Here is a 14,591-nt window from a genome sequence, read left to right as displayed (position 1 = left end):
TCTTAATATTTTGAGAGAGGTAGATTCTTTCTGAATTCTCTATGCTTATAATAATTCAAATCACTACATGGAGCTGTTCTAATACTCTGTTATTGTTATGTCATTAAAAGTTTGCATGTGCCCTGGCCGGGTGGCTCATTTGGTTGGAGTGTCATCTCATATACCAAAAGGTCGTGGGTTTGGTCCCCAGTCAGGTCGTGTATGGGAGGCAACTGATCGATGATTCTCTCTCTCCCTTTCTCTCTCCTTCTCTTTCTCTGTTTAGAATTAATAACTATATCTTCAGTGAAGATTAAAAACAAATTAAAATGTAAAAATTTGAGTAATTATATGTGTGTATTTATTTATTTTTACTAAATTTACGAAATATAGGGACAGTGCAGAATTTAATCCGGGTTCATTGCTGAGCGCATGAGAGAATCACACTTGTCAGACTAGTGGTGCACTTTGAACATGGGCAGACTGATTTGTTTGCATCAGGCATGAATGAGGGCTTGTCTTTTCCAACCTGATAGTAGAACTAGTGAGCCCTCTGAAGTGGGTAGCTACTGTATGTGTCGTAGTCGGTCTACGCATAATTTGTGCCCCTTTTCCACTGACACAGTTGAAAATGAAAATACAGCACTATCTTTTGTCTATGTTTTTCAAGTTTCCTTTTGCAATCTTTATCTAGGAATTAAGAGGACAAAACCTCTAATTTGCTAGCCTGTTAAATATTTAATGTTAGGAAGTCATGTCTAAGTCCTTTGATTACGTTTTTAAATTTTATTTGTGGAAAGGCTGCCAGAGCCCAAATTCTACCATTTGGGAGTTTATGAATTCTTAAAGACTCTTCATCTTGTAATTAAAAATCGTATTTGTGCATGAAACGACCCCAGTGGCACCAGCAGATTATACAAGGCTAAGAGTGCCTGAGCACGGCTTTTGGCTGTTTGTATGAAATACACTCGTACAAACATTCCCACCCACTACCATCATTATGCATGGTAAATAAGCTCCATCCTAATACCCTGTAGGCTTAAACAGTTTAATAGGAATGACTTTCTGGTTTCTCTCTCGCTCTTTTTTTCCAGTTGATTCGATGTCATCAGTCCCGTGGTGGAGCCTGTGGAGACAACATTCAGTCTTACACTGCCACGGTCATTAGTGCTGCCAAAGTGAGTATCCCGCAGTCTCTGGGAGTTTTGAGTGTGTGTGGTAATTATCAAGTTTCTCTCCTGAATTGGATCGAGATTTGCTCTTCCATTTTCATTCACAAGTGTAATAAACTTAAGAAGTAAGACAGACTTATTTTGTCACTCATGAGAATTGGTGACTAAATGATTAGGTTCTTAATTTCTTGAGGTTCATAAATAATACTTTATTTCTATTGTAATGATTATAGGGTCTATAGTTACCTAATTTTAAATATTTAAGTCTGCTAGCTAGATTAAAGTCTTATGTAATTAATTCCACTTTTGAAAGAAGTAAGTAGTGACTTATGGGCTTTTTCTGTGTGATTTGCATTATTCTACCTATAGTAACACGCCTTTGTGTCTTTGAATGCTTATGAATCTTTTCAACATAGAAACCATAGTATTCCCTAAGAAAACTTGAGTCCAATCCCTGACACATTGAAAGATTCTTGTCTGTCCTAGGGCTGCCCCCTGCACATTTGTCACGTGAGTTCTTTTTGTGCGTGTGCGGTAGGGTTAATTTTGATGAAGGCTCGTAAACTTTGTGCTGATTATAAGGTATTTTTATAATCACTATCCTTTTGAATTCTGAAGTATACAACAAAACAATTCTAATAATAGGGATGACATAGTGAATCTAAATGACAGCATGTAATAAAAAGCACAGCTACTCAGAAAAGAACAACAGTTTAAAGCAAACCACAGGGAGGGAATCATAGGTCACACTGTTTTTATGTAAAACAAATACAAAAATACTTCAAGATTGATCACAAATGCTTACATGATGTGCTTTAGAATGTGCTCCTTGGTTTGATGAGGCATTAAATATTTTTAATTTAAAAACTAAATGCTGAATGCCTTTATGCTTTCGTCACTATACATTTTAGATTTCAGAATCTTTGTAAAAATTGCTACTTCTCTCCATCGTGTACGCCAAAATTAGGATGGTTATTTCAATGATGAGAAATCTGAGACAGCAAATAGGGAGCTGCAGTGTTAATCAGTTAGTTTATAATAGATCCATTTCTCAAATATTAGATTCTTTTTAGACTTATCAGTCATACATTTGTATCAGAATAGCTCATTGTATTGTCATATTGAATAATTCTCAGGTATGTGATGGAGGATAGTTTTTCAGCTGTTCTTTGCTATAATTATGTTTTTGTGTGCCTACATAAAAGAATGATCTGCTTCATTCAGTAACTCTTAAGCTGTTTAACTATTAGCTGAAATTGGAATGAGACTAGACTACATATGCTTTGAAAAGAACAAGGCTGAACTTCCTACTTTTTACACTCCAATATAGCAAACCATGAGGAATATACACCTCTCTTCAACATTTGAACTGGAAAAATGACATCAATGATGAGACCGTCCAGTCAATTTCCAGTAGACAGTCTCCAGTGAAACTACTATTAGTCGAAATTCATTGTTAGCTCTGGAAATGTGTTAAATTCTTCCATTAGCACCTGAATAAAGTGGCTAATGTTTAACTTTTGTTAATTGCTTATGCTTGATTTTAATGCTCATTATGTTCATGTTTGTAAATTTATAAAATGTAGGAAAAATATAACTACAAACATGTCACCCGTTTCTTTTATAATTTTTTTTTAATTTTTTATTGTTATTCAATTACAGTTGTGTGCCTTTTCTCCCCATCCCTCCACCCCATCCCAGCCGAACTCCCCTCCCTCCCCCACCTCCACTTTTATAATTTTTTGATGGAAAAGTTTTTCAGTTACAATTGACATTCAGTAAGATTTTGTATTACAGCGTAGTGGTCCAACGGTCATGTACCTCACAAAGTGTTCCTCTTGACATGTCCAGTACCCAACCGGCACCACACATAGTTACTACAGTATTATTGTCACCATTTCTTGACAGTCTTAACACAGTCAATTCAATCATATATTGTACCCTGCTCTTTTAACTTATTCTTAACTTAAATGTCATATTTTTGAAAACATTTTCCTTTTATTTGTTTATCTATTTATAGACTTCTGCATTAGAGAGCATGAATATTTTGAGATGAAAGAAAATACTGTCAAATTATTTTTGTAAAACCCTACCAGAAATAGAATGAGTCTTGATTTCACTTGGATATTTCATTTAGGAAAGATTGGAAAGTTGGGATCATTCCTACCCCCACCCCTGATGGTCATTTCTCATAGTAAGTTATTGGATATTAGAAAGTTTGTGGGTAAATTTGCCTTCTGAGGTATAAAGCAATTCAAGTTTTACATGGTAAATACACAAAAATTTCAAGTACTTCTCCAATTATAAATAAATCCTTTTGTCTTTTTAACTATTACCATATTTTTCGGACTATAAGACACCCCCCCTCCCCATTTGGGGGGAAAGTGGGGGTGGTCTTATAGGACGAATGTAGCTTAGCTGGCTCCCTTGCGGGGGAGTGGCGGTGGTGGAGTGGGCTTTTTTCCTACTCTGAAACCTAGGTGCATCTTATGGTCAAGTGCGTCTTACAGTCCGAAAAATATGGTCCTTTATATGTTATACTCCTATTACATTAGTGTGCTTATTTGTGAGAATACATTATGATGTACACTTATAATTCCTGTAGGTAGCAGTATAAGGGGGTGTTAAAATTTCCCAAGAAAAGAAAAATCTCACAAAGATATCTTCATACCCAGAAACCTCCAGAGAATTCCTAACATTTGAGAAGAAATAATGGCAATATTACAAATATTTTTCCATAGAATAAAATAGTCCAGTTATACCTAATCTTGTTTTATCATGCAAGATCACCTTGATACAAAATCTTGACAAGAACATTATGAGAAAGGAAAACTATGGCCCTGTCTTTACTCATGAACATACGTATGAAAAATCATAAACAAAAAGCTAGCAGAAGAAAGGAAACAATATATGATAAGAATAATGTGGCACAACCCATTTGGGGAAATTCTACATGGTAAGACTGCTTTATTACTCAAAAATCAATTAGTGTAATTTGCCATATTAACAGATTAAAGGAAAAAAAGATATGATTTTCTCAATATATGCACAAAACCAATTTAATAAGATCAAACATATGCACTGATGAAATATTTTAGTAAATAGTGATAATTTCTGATTCTCTAGAATTCCATTTTTTCTAATTATAAAATTGTTTAAATACAGTAAACATGGTTATTTTTAAGTATGTATGTTTCTGATAACTCTAGTATCTGGTTCTGTTTTTGGGACCTGACTACTTGTTTACCAGAGTTGATTTCAAAAATCTTTAGAAACAATTTTGAGATTGGGATGATACCAGAGTTCTGCAGCAATTGTTAGTCCTGGATCATCTTAATGTAGTTTCAGGTATTGAAATTACTTAACTTATTTAAATAAAACTCACCTGAAATAGCTCTGAGAGCCTGATTACTACAGGTTCACTCTTATCTACTATATATCCTTTCATGCTCCATCCCAAAGCATGGAGTGATGGTCACCAGGTTGGACCACCTTGAACAAGGCCAAATAGTTCCACCGGTCTATCAAAAACACTACTCATTTTCTTAGTGACGCTCTCTAGAATCATCAGATGCATGTAGTACTAACATATCCTGCTCATATGGATGGGTTTCCTTGTTCTCTTGGATTTAGAGCTAGTGACTCTTCACTATCTTGTTAAATATTCAATGCCTTCAAACAGAGTTTTAAAAAATTTTACTCCTCAGTTTTGCTCCTTGTTTTCATTGGGGGGATCAGTCCAATTTACCTAGACTGAATCATTGAAAATATAAAATAAAATTTTTATTATTTCCTACCATTTTTATCATTTCTATGTAAGATAATATTTTTTGAGATATAACATGGAAACCATTTTAAAAGGACATGTAGCATGTGCTCCTTAAGAAGATGCTTGTCTTAAAATAAATTCACGTTCATTTCATGGTTGTATCACTTTCTCAGAAGGAGTAATTAATATTTTTCTCTCTCTGATGACACCTTCTTATGTCGCTTCATAGAAGGTATTTAACCACTTTGTTATATAGAAGGATTAATTTTTAAATTTTTACTTTTTTCCTCTCACTATGCGATTGTAAGTATAAATATGTTAATTTTATATGTAATTGGATCTCCTGCAGCAATACCCTTTTTCACAATTTCTGGGTTTTCAAGTATCACTTAAAATTAATGTTCATACTTTTAGATTTTTCCCTTTGAGTTTCAAAATAATTTATTTATCCTTCCTTAAGAATATAACAGTGATGAATTGTCTGTGGTGGTGATAGAGGAAAAAATTAATATTGAAATTGTTCAAATTGGATTATTTTGATACATTTATAAAATCTTGTTTTATATTTTTGACTTACTCTATAACTCACCTATTTGAGATTTCCTTTTAATGTGTTTTAACACCAGTGTGGTAAATTGATTTAATAAAAATGCCTCTATTTTCTCTTGTTATCTGATAACTTCTTAATGACAACTAACAGGTTTTGTGAGAGCAGCCCCATTAGCACTAATGGACAGGGAGGACAACTGATACGGCCCGAGAAAGGTTAAAGATGACTAGGGACCCATTGGCAAATCTGTCTGCAACAGAACAGAATAAGTACCTTACTGATTTGAATATTTGGCCATTGTAGATTATCTCACATTGTTATAAACTTAATGTTCAGTTTTCTTACAGATAGTTTTGTGACTACTCTTAAGACTGTTTACATATATAATGAACTTTTTAATTTAGATGACTCAGGTTGTGAGGACACTCCTTCTAAATTAATACCTCCAATTGTCCTAATTAGATTTTTTTATTTTTAACTTTTTCTTAGCCTCCACCCATTTTTTCTATGTATTTGAGGAACTCATCAGGTATGCACATACCATATCTACTAACATGTAGTGAAAAGGCTAATTACATAGTGAACTGATTTAGATATGTAAATGTGATATGCAAAAATTATTAAATAAAATGACACGTTGCTTCTGGACACTAGTGCTCACCGATGTGACATGGAGACAAATTTCTCCTAGAAGCAAAGGTCTTTGCTAATGTGGAGAGTGTCTAGCATGCCTCTCTCACCTCCTGCGTTAGGCCTTATTTGGAAGTTAGTGAGCTATTATAGATAGTACTATCTTGTCACTCACTGCACGAAGTGTGGATTTGATGACTGTTAAATTTTAATAAGATGACCCCACTTGTGGTCATTATTTTTTTTAATGAGAAATAGCTATAACTCTTCATGTAATAGGAGCATTTGACTAACATATATATACTACCCTGCCTGTACTGCTACCCCCCACCCTGACTTTTTTCTTCATTCTTTCATATAAACTTTCCTGTTTATCTTGTGGTTTGCTTTGGTACATTGTTTCCCACTTTCTGTGTGCTCCAGTTATTTTAGTTTATTCCTATTCACTGGTATAAGAGCATGAAATAATCGGCTCAAGGGCAAATGGGGAAGATATACAAACTAAGACTTTAAATCTGAAAGGCATTTCTTTGATAAAGGGGTAGCTTCCTTTAAGTGGGAGCATCTCCATTAGCATTAATGGAGTAAGTACATCAGCTGAAGCATCTCAGAGGTTAATAAGGCTTCCTGGCCAGCTTCTGACATCAATACACTGTGGCGCCTGATTTTGTTGGTCCTTCAGAGGCTTTCTTGACAACAATCTAACAGACTCTGTGTAAGTCATTTCTTGTGAATTATTGAAACAAATGTTTGGCTGCTAATTGAGGAATGCTACTGTGTTTTATAATCATTGCAGTTTGAGTTTTTTAGCACTAAACAAAACAGTTATAATTGATTTGTGGCTTTTTCCTAGTTTCAGTCAGCTGTAAGTTATATCTTTTTGCTTGAATTTAGCAAATGGCTTTGCTGGTCATTTATTTAAGTATTTATTAAGATACACTATTATGGTCTTCATCCCCCACCCCTCCCCAGTATGTGTGTGTTCTGAATTCATGAGGTGTGAGATCACAAGTAGTAACAGGAATAGATTACAAGGAAATAGCTGATAGTGGTTAAAATCATGCTCCGGAGATAAATAGACCTAGTTTTAAATCTGGCTTTGTCATTGGCTAGCTGTTTGAGCTGCTGTTTTACTTAACTTCTGTGTAGACTCGGTTTTTTCTTAAACTGAGGAAATTTATAGAGATCATTTATGTTTAGACTCTTAACCAATCCAAGTTCATAGTGAAGGTTCCATAGAACATATCCACAGTGAAATAATGCATAATTCACTAGTGTTAGTTATATGGTGTTTTAATGGAAAATTCCTGTGGAAAACACATTTCCTTCCTAAAATTCTAATCTAATTGTTTAAAACTCATTTATTTTTCCATAATTATTTTTAACAGAGAGTTACCTTACTAAAGATTAATTTGAAGTATTTTAATAAAAACTTTTTTCTTACTGTGTGAGAATTGGAAAAATTATTTCCGAATGTGTGTCTGTCATACATTGTTTTTGATATATCCATGTAACTTGACTACTTTTTTTGGCTCTAATAACTAGATCTTTTTTCAATGTTTATCAATCACATAATTTTCTTCTTCTTTAGCTTTCTTTCATTCAGACAAAAAAGAACCCCAAACATTAATTTAACTGCTCATTGATGATGAATGTACTCAGATGAGATTCCCATAAAATGAAAAATATTCACACACAAGTTACTTTTATCTATTTGCTTTAAATGAAATGGAGCTTAAATGTTATTGTAAAGCATCTTAAGTTATCTTTTATTGAAATTGCATATCAGAAGCATTATATTGGATTGTTTTCTGTTCTCAGAGAGAAAAGAACCTTCTTTGCTAATTTTACATGATATTTCATTCATCTGGCAATGAATATGTTGAGTGGAGACTGTATTTTTCACATGCTAAATCTTGATGTATAATATTATATATAACAGCATATTATAGATTATCATTGGAAACATGGTTTTGTTTTCACGTAGGGATTCTACCAACATTCCAGTCTTTTTCATGCTAAAAAATCGATTTAAAATTAGATTTGTAGTATTTCAAAAAATAGAATATCATAGTTCCTACTTCTTACTATGTCATATTTTAAGTTATAGACATTAAAAAGAGGAGGAAAATAATTTTTATAGAAATATAATTGTGTCCTCATGTGAAACAAATCTTTTAAATTATTCACCTATGGATTTACCCTTACCGTGCTGACTTTGGGACTCAACTGATACCATTCACTCAAAGTGATACTGAATTTAAGGTCACATGAAAAGTTGGACTGAATTTCGGTGACAGTTCACTGCTACATATAAGCTTGTAAGAAAATAAAGAATTGAATGCATAGGAGAATTTAACAAAAATGCATATTTCTATTTAGAATCAAAATAGTGATACCAAGTTATTTATCAGTTTTATCTTTCGTTGTTTAGACTCTGAAAACTGGCCTGACAATGGTTGGGAAGGTGGTGACTCAGCTGACAGGCACGCTGCCTGCAGGTGTGACGGAAGATGATGTTGCCATCCACAGTAACTCGAGGCGGAGTCCTTTGGTCCCAGGCATCATCACAGTCATAGACACTGAAACAGTTGGAGAGGGCCAGGTAAGAACCTCTGATGCATGTAATGTCCATTTTCCCTAGAGGACGGGCTGACTGAGAGTGTCATTCGGGGTCAAGATGAGCCAAAATGTATGTGGCCCTAAAGGTTCTAATTTTGGATGTCTAGAAACTGAAGTTATTTTATGTTAGACTTCCCCCCCAATAAAATGATGGGTAATGTATTGAAACCTGTTATTTCAGATTTTATTAATGTATCATACCTGACGGTAAAATTGAGGTTCTAAGTGATTCTCTTGTTCTCTCTTCATCAGGACATTTGTTTCATAAATAAGTAATTATATATATATCTTTTTATTGTTCTTTTCATAATACTATTTATTTTTAAGTAGTATTTGTTAGTATCTGAACCTATTAATCTTCTGATAATGTTTTTGAGGTAGATGTTCATTCAGAGAAGTAATCAACAGGACCATACATATTTAGGGGAATCAAAAAAATTTGACTGTGATAGTTACAAGTGACAATAATGTGAATGCTATCAAATATTATTACAAATATGAAAAAATACATGAAATCTCAAAGTATATGTTAGATACATGGTAATAGCTAATTATAAAATTGTGTATCTTCAGATAAAACAGATTTTTAAAATGTAGGTTCAGAAATGTTTAGAACGAGTAACTATAAACGTGGAAAAAGGTATGCTGGCATTTAAATCTTGTTAATAAGAAACCAGTTGGGTTTAGTGTTTTTTTTCCTCATGTACTCACAAATATGTATTCTTTGGTATCATAGTTTTGAATTTAAAATACATTTCTGAAAGGAAGGTAATTTTAAAATTCAGTTAGTTGTGATCATTACTATACAAAATAATTTAATGTCTATTACTAGAATAAGACAGGAGTAGAGCAACATTTGTGAAATAAAAATTATTTTACTTTTACATAGAATATATACTGAGTTCTGTTTGCAGGGTATAATGTTTAGAAACTCTGTGAGCCTTTAAAATATTCACCCTGTATGTCAGATGTTTTTTTTGAGAAAAATCTGCTTCTAGCATATGTATCACATCTTACTGAAAGATTACATTGTCAGTTACTGACGTATTAAATGTTATAGTAAGATCAAGTGGCATGTCCTAAACAATCTGGAGTCTGCTGCAATTAAAAGACAAAACAAGGCTTTAAACATTTTGGTTTTTGAATTTGGCTACTGTATTTTATTTGAAATTTGAATAATAATAATTCTCCACCTTGCCCTTTTGAACTTCGTTGTTAACCAAATGTGTACAGACTTGTATTCTTGTTTAATACTCTTGTCAGTGAAGTGCTAGCCAACTTATTGGTTCACTGTAATGACTTTGTTTGAAGTCGTGTTAATTAGCTCAAGTTGATGAGCACATGCAGATGCTCTCTTTTTAAATTGGAATTAAATGTATAAATCTGTTAGTGTTTTACGAATGTTAAAGTAAAAATTTTCTTTTGTCCTTTGAATCTTAATTCACATCCAAAGCCACCCTTCGAGAGTAGTAACATTTACTGAGAGTAGTAACAGGCCTTGTCAGCGTTGTCTAGCTTGGTGAGTAGAAGTACATCTGTTGAACATCTAGCCTTTGTTGACAGGCAGATTTGTGGTCATTTAAAAGTAGGAAGTGTTATCTCTTACTATCTTTGATGAAATAGAGATGTAACTCATTACTTTATTTTATCATATTTAAGTATAGGAACGTGTAAAAAAGAAACAAATTAAACTAATTTTATAAAAAGCATAGCAGTAGGCCTCATGTTTCCAAATGTGTGCTCCCGCCCCCAGTTCTTCAGTAACTTTTTATTATTTTGAAATGGAATTCTCAGATTTTGAATATGGGAGTATGGACTTCAGGTTGTGGAGTAGCAAAAGTTAATTTTTCTGTTATAAATTCAGTGTAAAACTTGAAACACATAAAGTTGTTTATTAGGAGATAAGAATCAGAAATGTTAGCTTTTAAATTAGTGTTAGTCAACCTGAAATTTTGTATTTTCTATTATTTGTTGGGTGCATAATTTTCTGCACATTCCTACTTCTAACACAGTCTAAAATTTTAACTTGATTTAGAATTGTAGTATAAGACAAAATAAATTGATGTTCAATATATGTTGTTATTTATAAATAAATATTCTTCAAAGCAACAAGATTTCGTCTGTGTAATACTGTTCTCCTTTCATTTAGTAATGTGAATCTGTTTTTTGTCAGGAAGACATTTTTGTCTCTGATACATAGTTCAGTTGGGGTACAGGGATGTTTTCAGGTTATGCTGGATTGTATTTAAAAAACTGCCATGGTTATCGCCATAGATTTATTACTTTCAGCCCTTTCCCATTGATGTTTGATCTTAGCTGGAACGGTTTTCCTTTTTCATATGTATTGTAGGAGCTCAAGCTGACTTTAGGTTCGATTTTGCTGTTTAAATCCATTGAACATTTAATAAAGATTTTTTCATGTTTACAGTGGTAGTGTATCTATCTGATACTAAATTGATTAGTTTGATCTTTATGGTACAGGATCATTGTGTGGTAACTGCATTAAGGGAGAATGGATTTAATTGACTACATTTTTATTTGTGTTACTTTCATGTTTTATTTAAAAGCATTTCATGGCTAGGATAAGTTAAGTGGAATAGTTTGCCTTTACACATTTATATAATTGAAGTTAGCAATGTGGCAAAGTCTCTAATCAAAGAAAAATGCTTCTTTTTAATGATGATATAAATGGAGCTATCTCAACTTGAGTACCCGTGTTATTCATAATAATTTAATTGTTCCTTAGGTGTTTTGTCTCTTTGTTCATAGGATAAAGGCTTATTCATCATGTATCAATTAAAGTTCTTTGCGTTGCTTTAATATAGTCATGTTTTTACTACCTATATTTAGGGGTTCAGCCTCCTTAGTTTAAGTGGCGAGTAAAACTTACTTGTCTTAGGACAGTTGTATTGGGATAGCTTTGGTTTTAGTGATTTGATGTTTTAGGCAAGGTGCTAATGCAATGGAGAGAATCCTTCTAAAAGTATCAGGTCATTATATTTGTCAAGCTCACACAGAGAAGATTCTAGAACTCTATGTAGGGCTATCAGGTTTTGCTGTGCACCAAGATTAATGTGCCTTTTGCCGGATGGCTTCTGTGTTAGTGCCATTGATTAGAGCAGTGATTTTCAACTTTTTCCTTCTCATGGCACACATAAACTGATTATTGAAATTTTGTGGCATGTTAAAAAATTTTCAATAAAGAGAGTCACATGAATTTTTTGGTCTTCCAGTGCATAGAAAAGTTATGTTTACACTGTAGTGTAGTTGGTTAAGTGTACATTAGTATTACATCTAGAAAACAATGTATATAAGTACATTGAAAAATACTTTTTTGCTAAAAAATGCAATATCTGCATGGCGCAATAAAGGGAAGCACAGTAAAATGAGGTATGCCTGTATTTGGGGACTCTGGAAATTGACCAAAAAGCTAAGAATGAAATAAATGATAAGCGTGTATTCATGAAAACATGCTAGATCTATAATAACATTAAAGATAATTGTCTAACACAAAAGAGGATCAAAGGAACAAGAAATACCTGGAACATATAAAAATAAATAGCAAGATGGCACATCTAAATCCAGTTATGTGCATAGTTACATTAACTAGGCTCATGTTAAATGACAGTGATTATCAGGATTGATGAAGTGTAAGCTAAGCTATTGCATAGAGGGAAATTAATACTCTAATTGCACATAGTAGGGAAGAGAATGGTCTGAAATTAGTCTTATCTTATTCCTTAAGAGATTAGAAAAATGAAGAGGAGATTATACCCAAAGCAAGAGAAATGAAGCAAATAATAAAGATATGAACAGAAATCAACAAAATTGCAAACAGTGAAATACTGGAGAAAATCCAAATTTGGTTCTTGAAAAGATCAATAAAATTGATAATTATGATGGTATAGTAAATGGAATTATTTTCTTAATTTCCTTTTTGGATTGGTTACTGTTAGTGTAATTGAATTCAGCAAAGTGTAGGATATGAAACTAACATTTATTTATTAGTTCTAATAAATTAATAGTGAAAAGGCAACCTTTAGAGTGGGAGGAAATAGTTGTAAATCATATATTTGATGAGTTAATGTATAGTATGTATAAGGAACTTCTACAACTCAACAACAACAAAAAGTAACCTGATTAACAAATAGAACCTGACTATACAGTTCACCAAAAAAGATATAATATGAAAAGATGCTCAGTATCACTGATCAAACTACCAATCACACCACAGTGAGATATCACCTCGCACCTATCAGGATGGACAATATCAAAAGAACAGAAAATAATGTTGTCAAGGATGTGGAGAAGTTTGAACTCTTGTGAGCTGTTAGGTAGCAATTATGGAAACCAGTATGAAAGTTGTTCAGAAATTTAAAAATCGAATTACCATATGTTCTAGAAATCTCACTTCTGGGTTTATATGCAAAATAGTTACAAGCAGGATCTCAAAGATATACTTACACACCCATGATCATTGCAGTTTTATTCACAGTAGTCAGGAGGTAAAAACAATCCAAATGTCCAACATTAGCTGAATGGATGGAGGAAAATGTACATACATACATACAATGTAATAATTTTATACAGCCTTAAAAAAGATGTAAATTTTGTCACATGTTACAACATAGTTGAACTTGGAGAACGTTGTTGTAATAATTATAGTACTGTATGGAAATCATTGTAAAAATAAAGTAGGTGACTCATATTGGATGTAAATTATACCAGTAGAGCTTTTCACATTAAGGGAAAAGTTACCATTGCCAGTGTAGGACCACTTCCTGGGTCAGAGATTAAGTTCTTTGTCTGATTATCATGACCACATATGAGTATAGTAGGATTTCACTTTGAATGTTATGCATGTTACACTTTTTTAGTTATTTACTTGCCTTGTAAAATAAATACATATTTTTCCTAAGAATCACTAAACAGTGCACTCACAATTGGGTAAATTTATGGAGTATAAATCATATTTTAACATGCTTATCAAAAAATTAAGTATAATAAATTCGAGGTCCAAAACTATGTGCTTTATCATACTTCTGATTTTATGACGTGGTAATATTTTCAAAGAGGTGATTTGTCTATCTAAAAACTCAGTGTTAAAGACCAGAACTTTTTACTTTAAATAAAAATGTTATGGGTAATTCCTCTGACATATATCTGTTTGTTGGTATTTAGCCTGTTCTGTAGTTTTTCCTGGTTTTATTCCCATCATGGGCATGACTTTTTCAGCAGACCTTAACACAGTAAGAACTATGCTTTTGTTATTGGATAAAGCTCTATATAGCTGATTCTTTGACTTTTTTTGTTGTTGTTTGGCAAATGTACACTTCAAGAAATTATGGTCTCTGTTATCTGTAGTGAAGTTAACCAACTATTCTTAGAGTTTATATGATTAATCTGCTGGGGTCCTGTTATATCTTTTCCTCATTCCTAAAGTGGCATTCTCACCTTATTGACAAGAAAAATCTGCCAATATCATGGAAACATGTCATTGGTCAGGGACATTGTGATGTAGCTGTGTATATCTTCAGCCTCAGTAATTGGTGATTAAAGGTTAACTTCCATTTGCTTTCTTCCTTTTTGTAAAGGTGCTTGTGAGCGAGGATTCTGATAGTGATGGCATTGTGGCCCACTTCCCGGCTCATGAAAAACCAGTGTGCTGTATGGCTTTCAATACAAGTGGTACGTCTCTCAGCCCCGCGCCTCCCCCCGACACCCCAGCTTTATATCATGGGTTTTCTTTTCTTATATTTGCATTTTTAAAAAAATTATTTTATTGTTCAATAACAGTTGTCTGCATTTCCCCCACCACCACTCCTCCCCACCCCAGCCAAACCCACCTCCCTCCCCCTTGGTTTTGTCC

General features: G+C 33.2%; 1 protein-coding gene across 22 annotated transcripts in view; it reads left to right on the top strand.

Moving 5' to 3' along the window:
- The window catches only part of BCAS3 (BCAS3 microtubule associated cell migration factor), a 487,145-nt gene that overhangs the window by 121,992 nt on the left and 350,562 nt on the right, over positions 1 to 14,591 (top strand). For all 22 annotated transcript variants that reach the window (XM_071219333.1, XM_053930625.2, XM_024573300.4 and 19 more), the window contains 3 exons: positions 1,074 to 1,157; positions 8,535 to 8,705; positions 14,317 to 14,410. In XM_071219333.1, coding sequence (XP_071075434.1) covers positions 1,074 to 1,157; positions 8,535 to 8,705; positions 14,317 to 14,410 — 349 coding nt within the window. The remainder of the gene's footprint in view (positions 1 to 1,073; positions 1,158 to 8,534; positions 8,706 to 14,316; positions 14,411 to 14,591) is intronic.

Source organism: Desmodus rotundus, chromosome 9 (assembly GCF_022682495.2).
Source record: "Desmodus rotundus isolate HL8 chromosome 9, HLdesRot8A.1, whole genome shotgun sequence".
NCBI classification, from domain to species: domain Eukaryota; kingdom Metazoa; phylum Chordata; class Mammalia; order Chiroptera; family Phyllostomidae; genus Desmodus; species Desmodus rotundus.
This window is presented reverse-complemented; position numbering and strand designations above follow the sequence as displayed.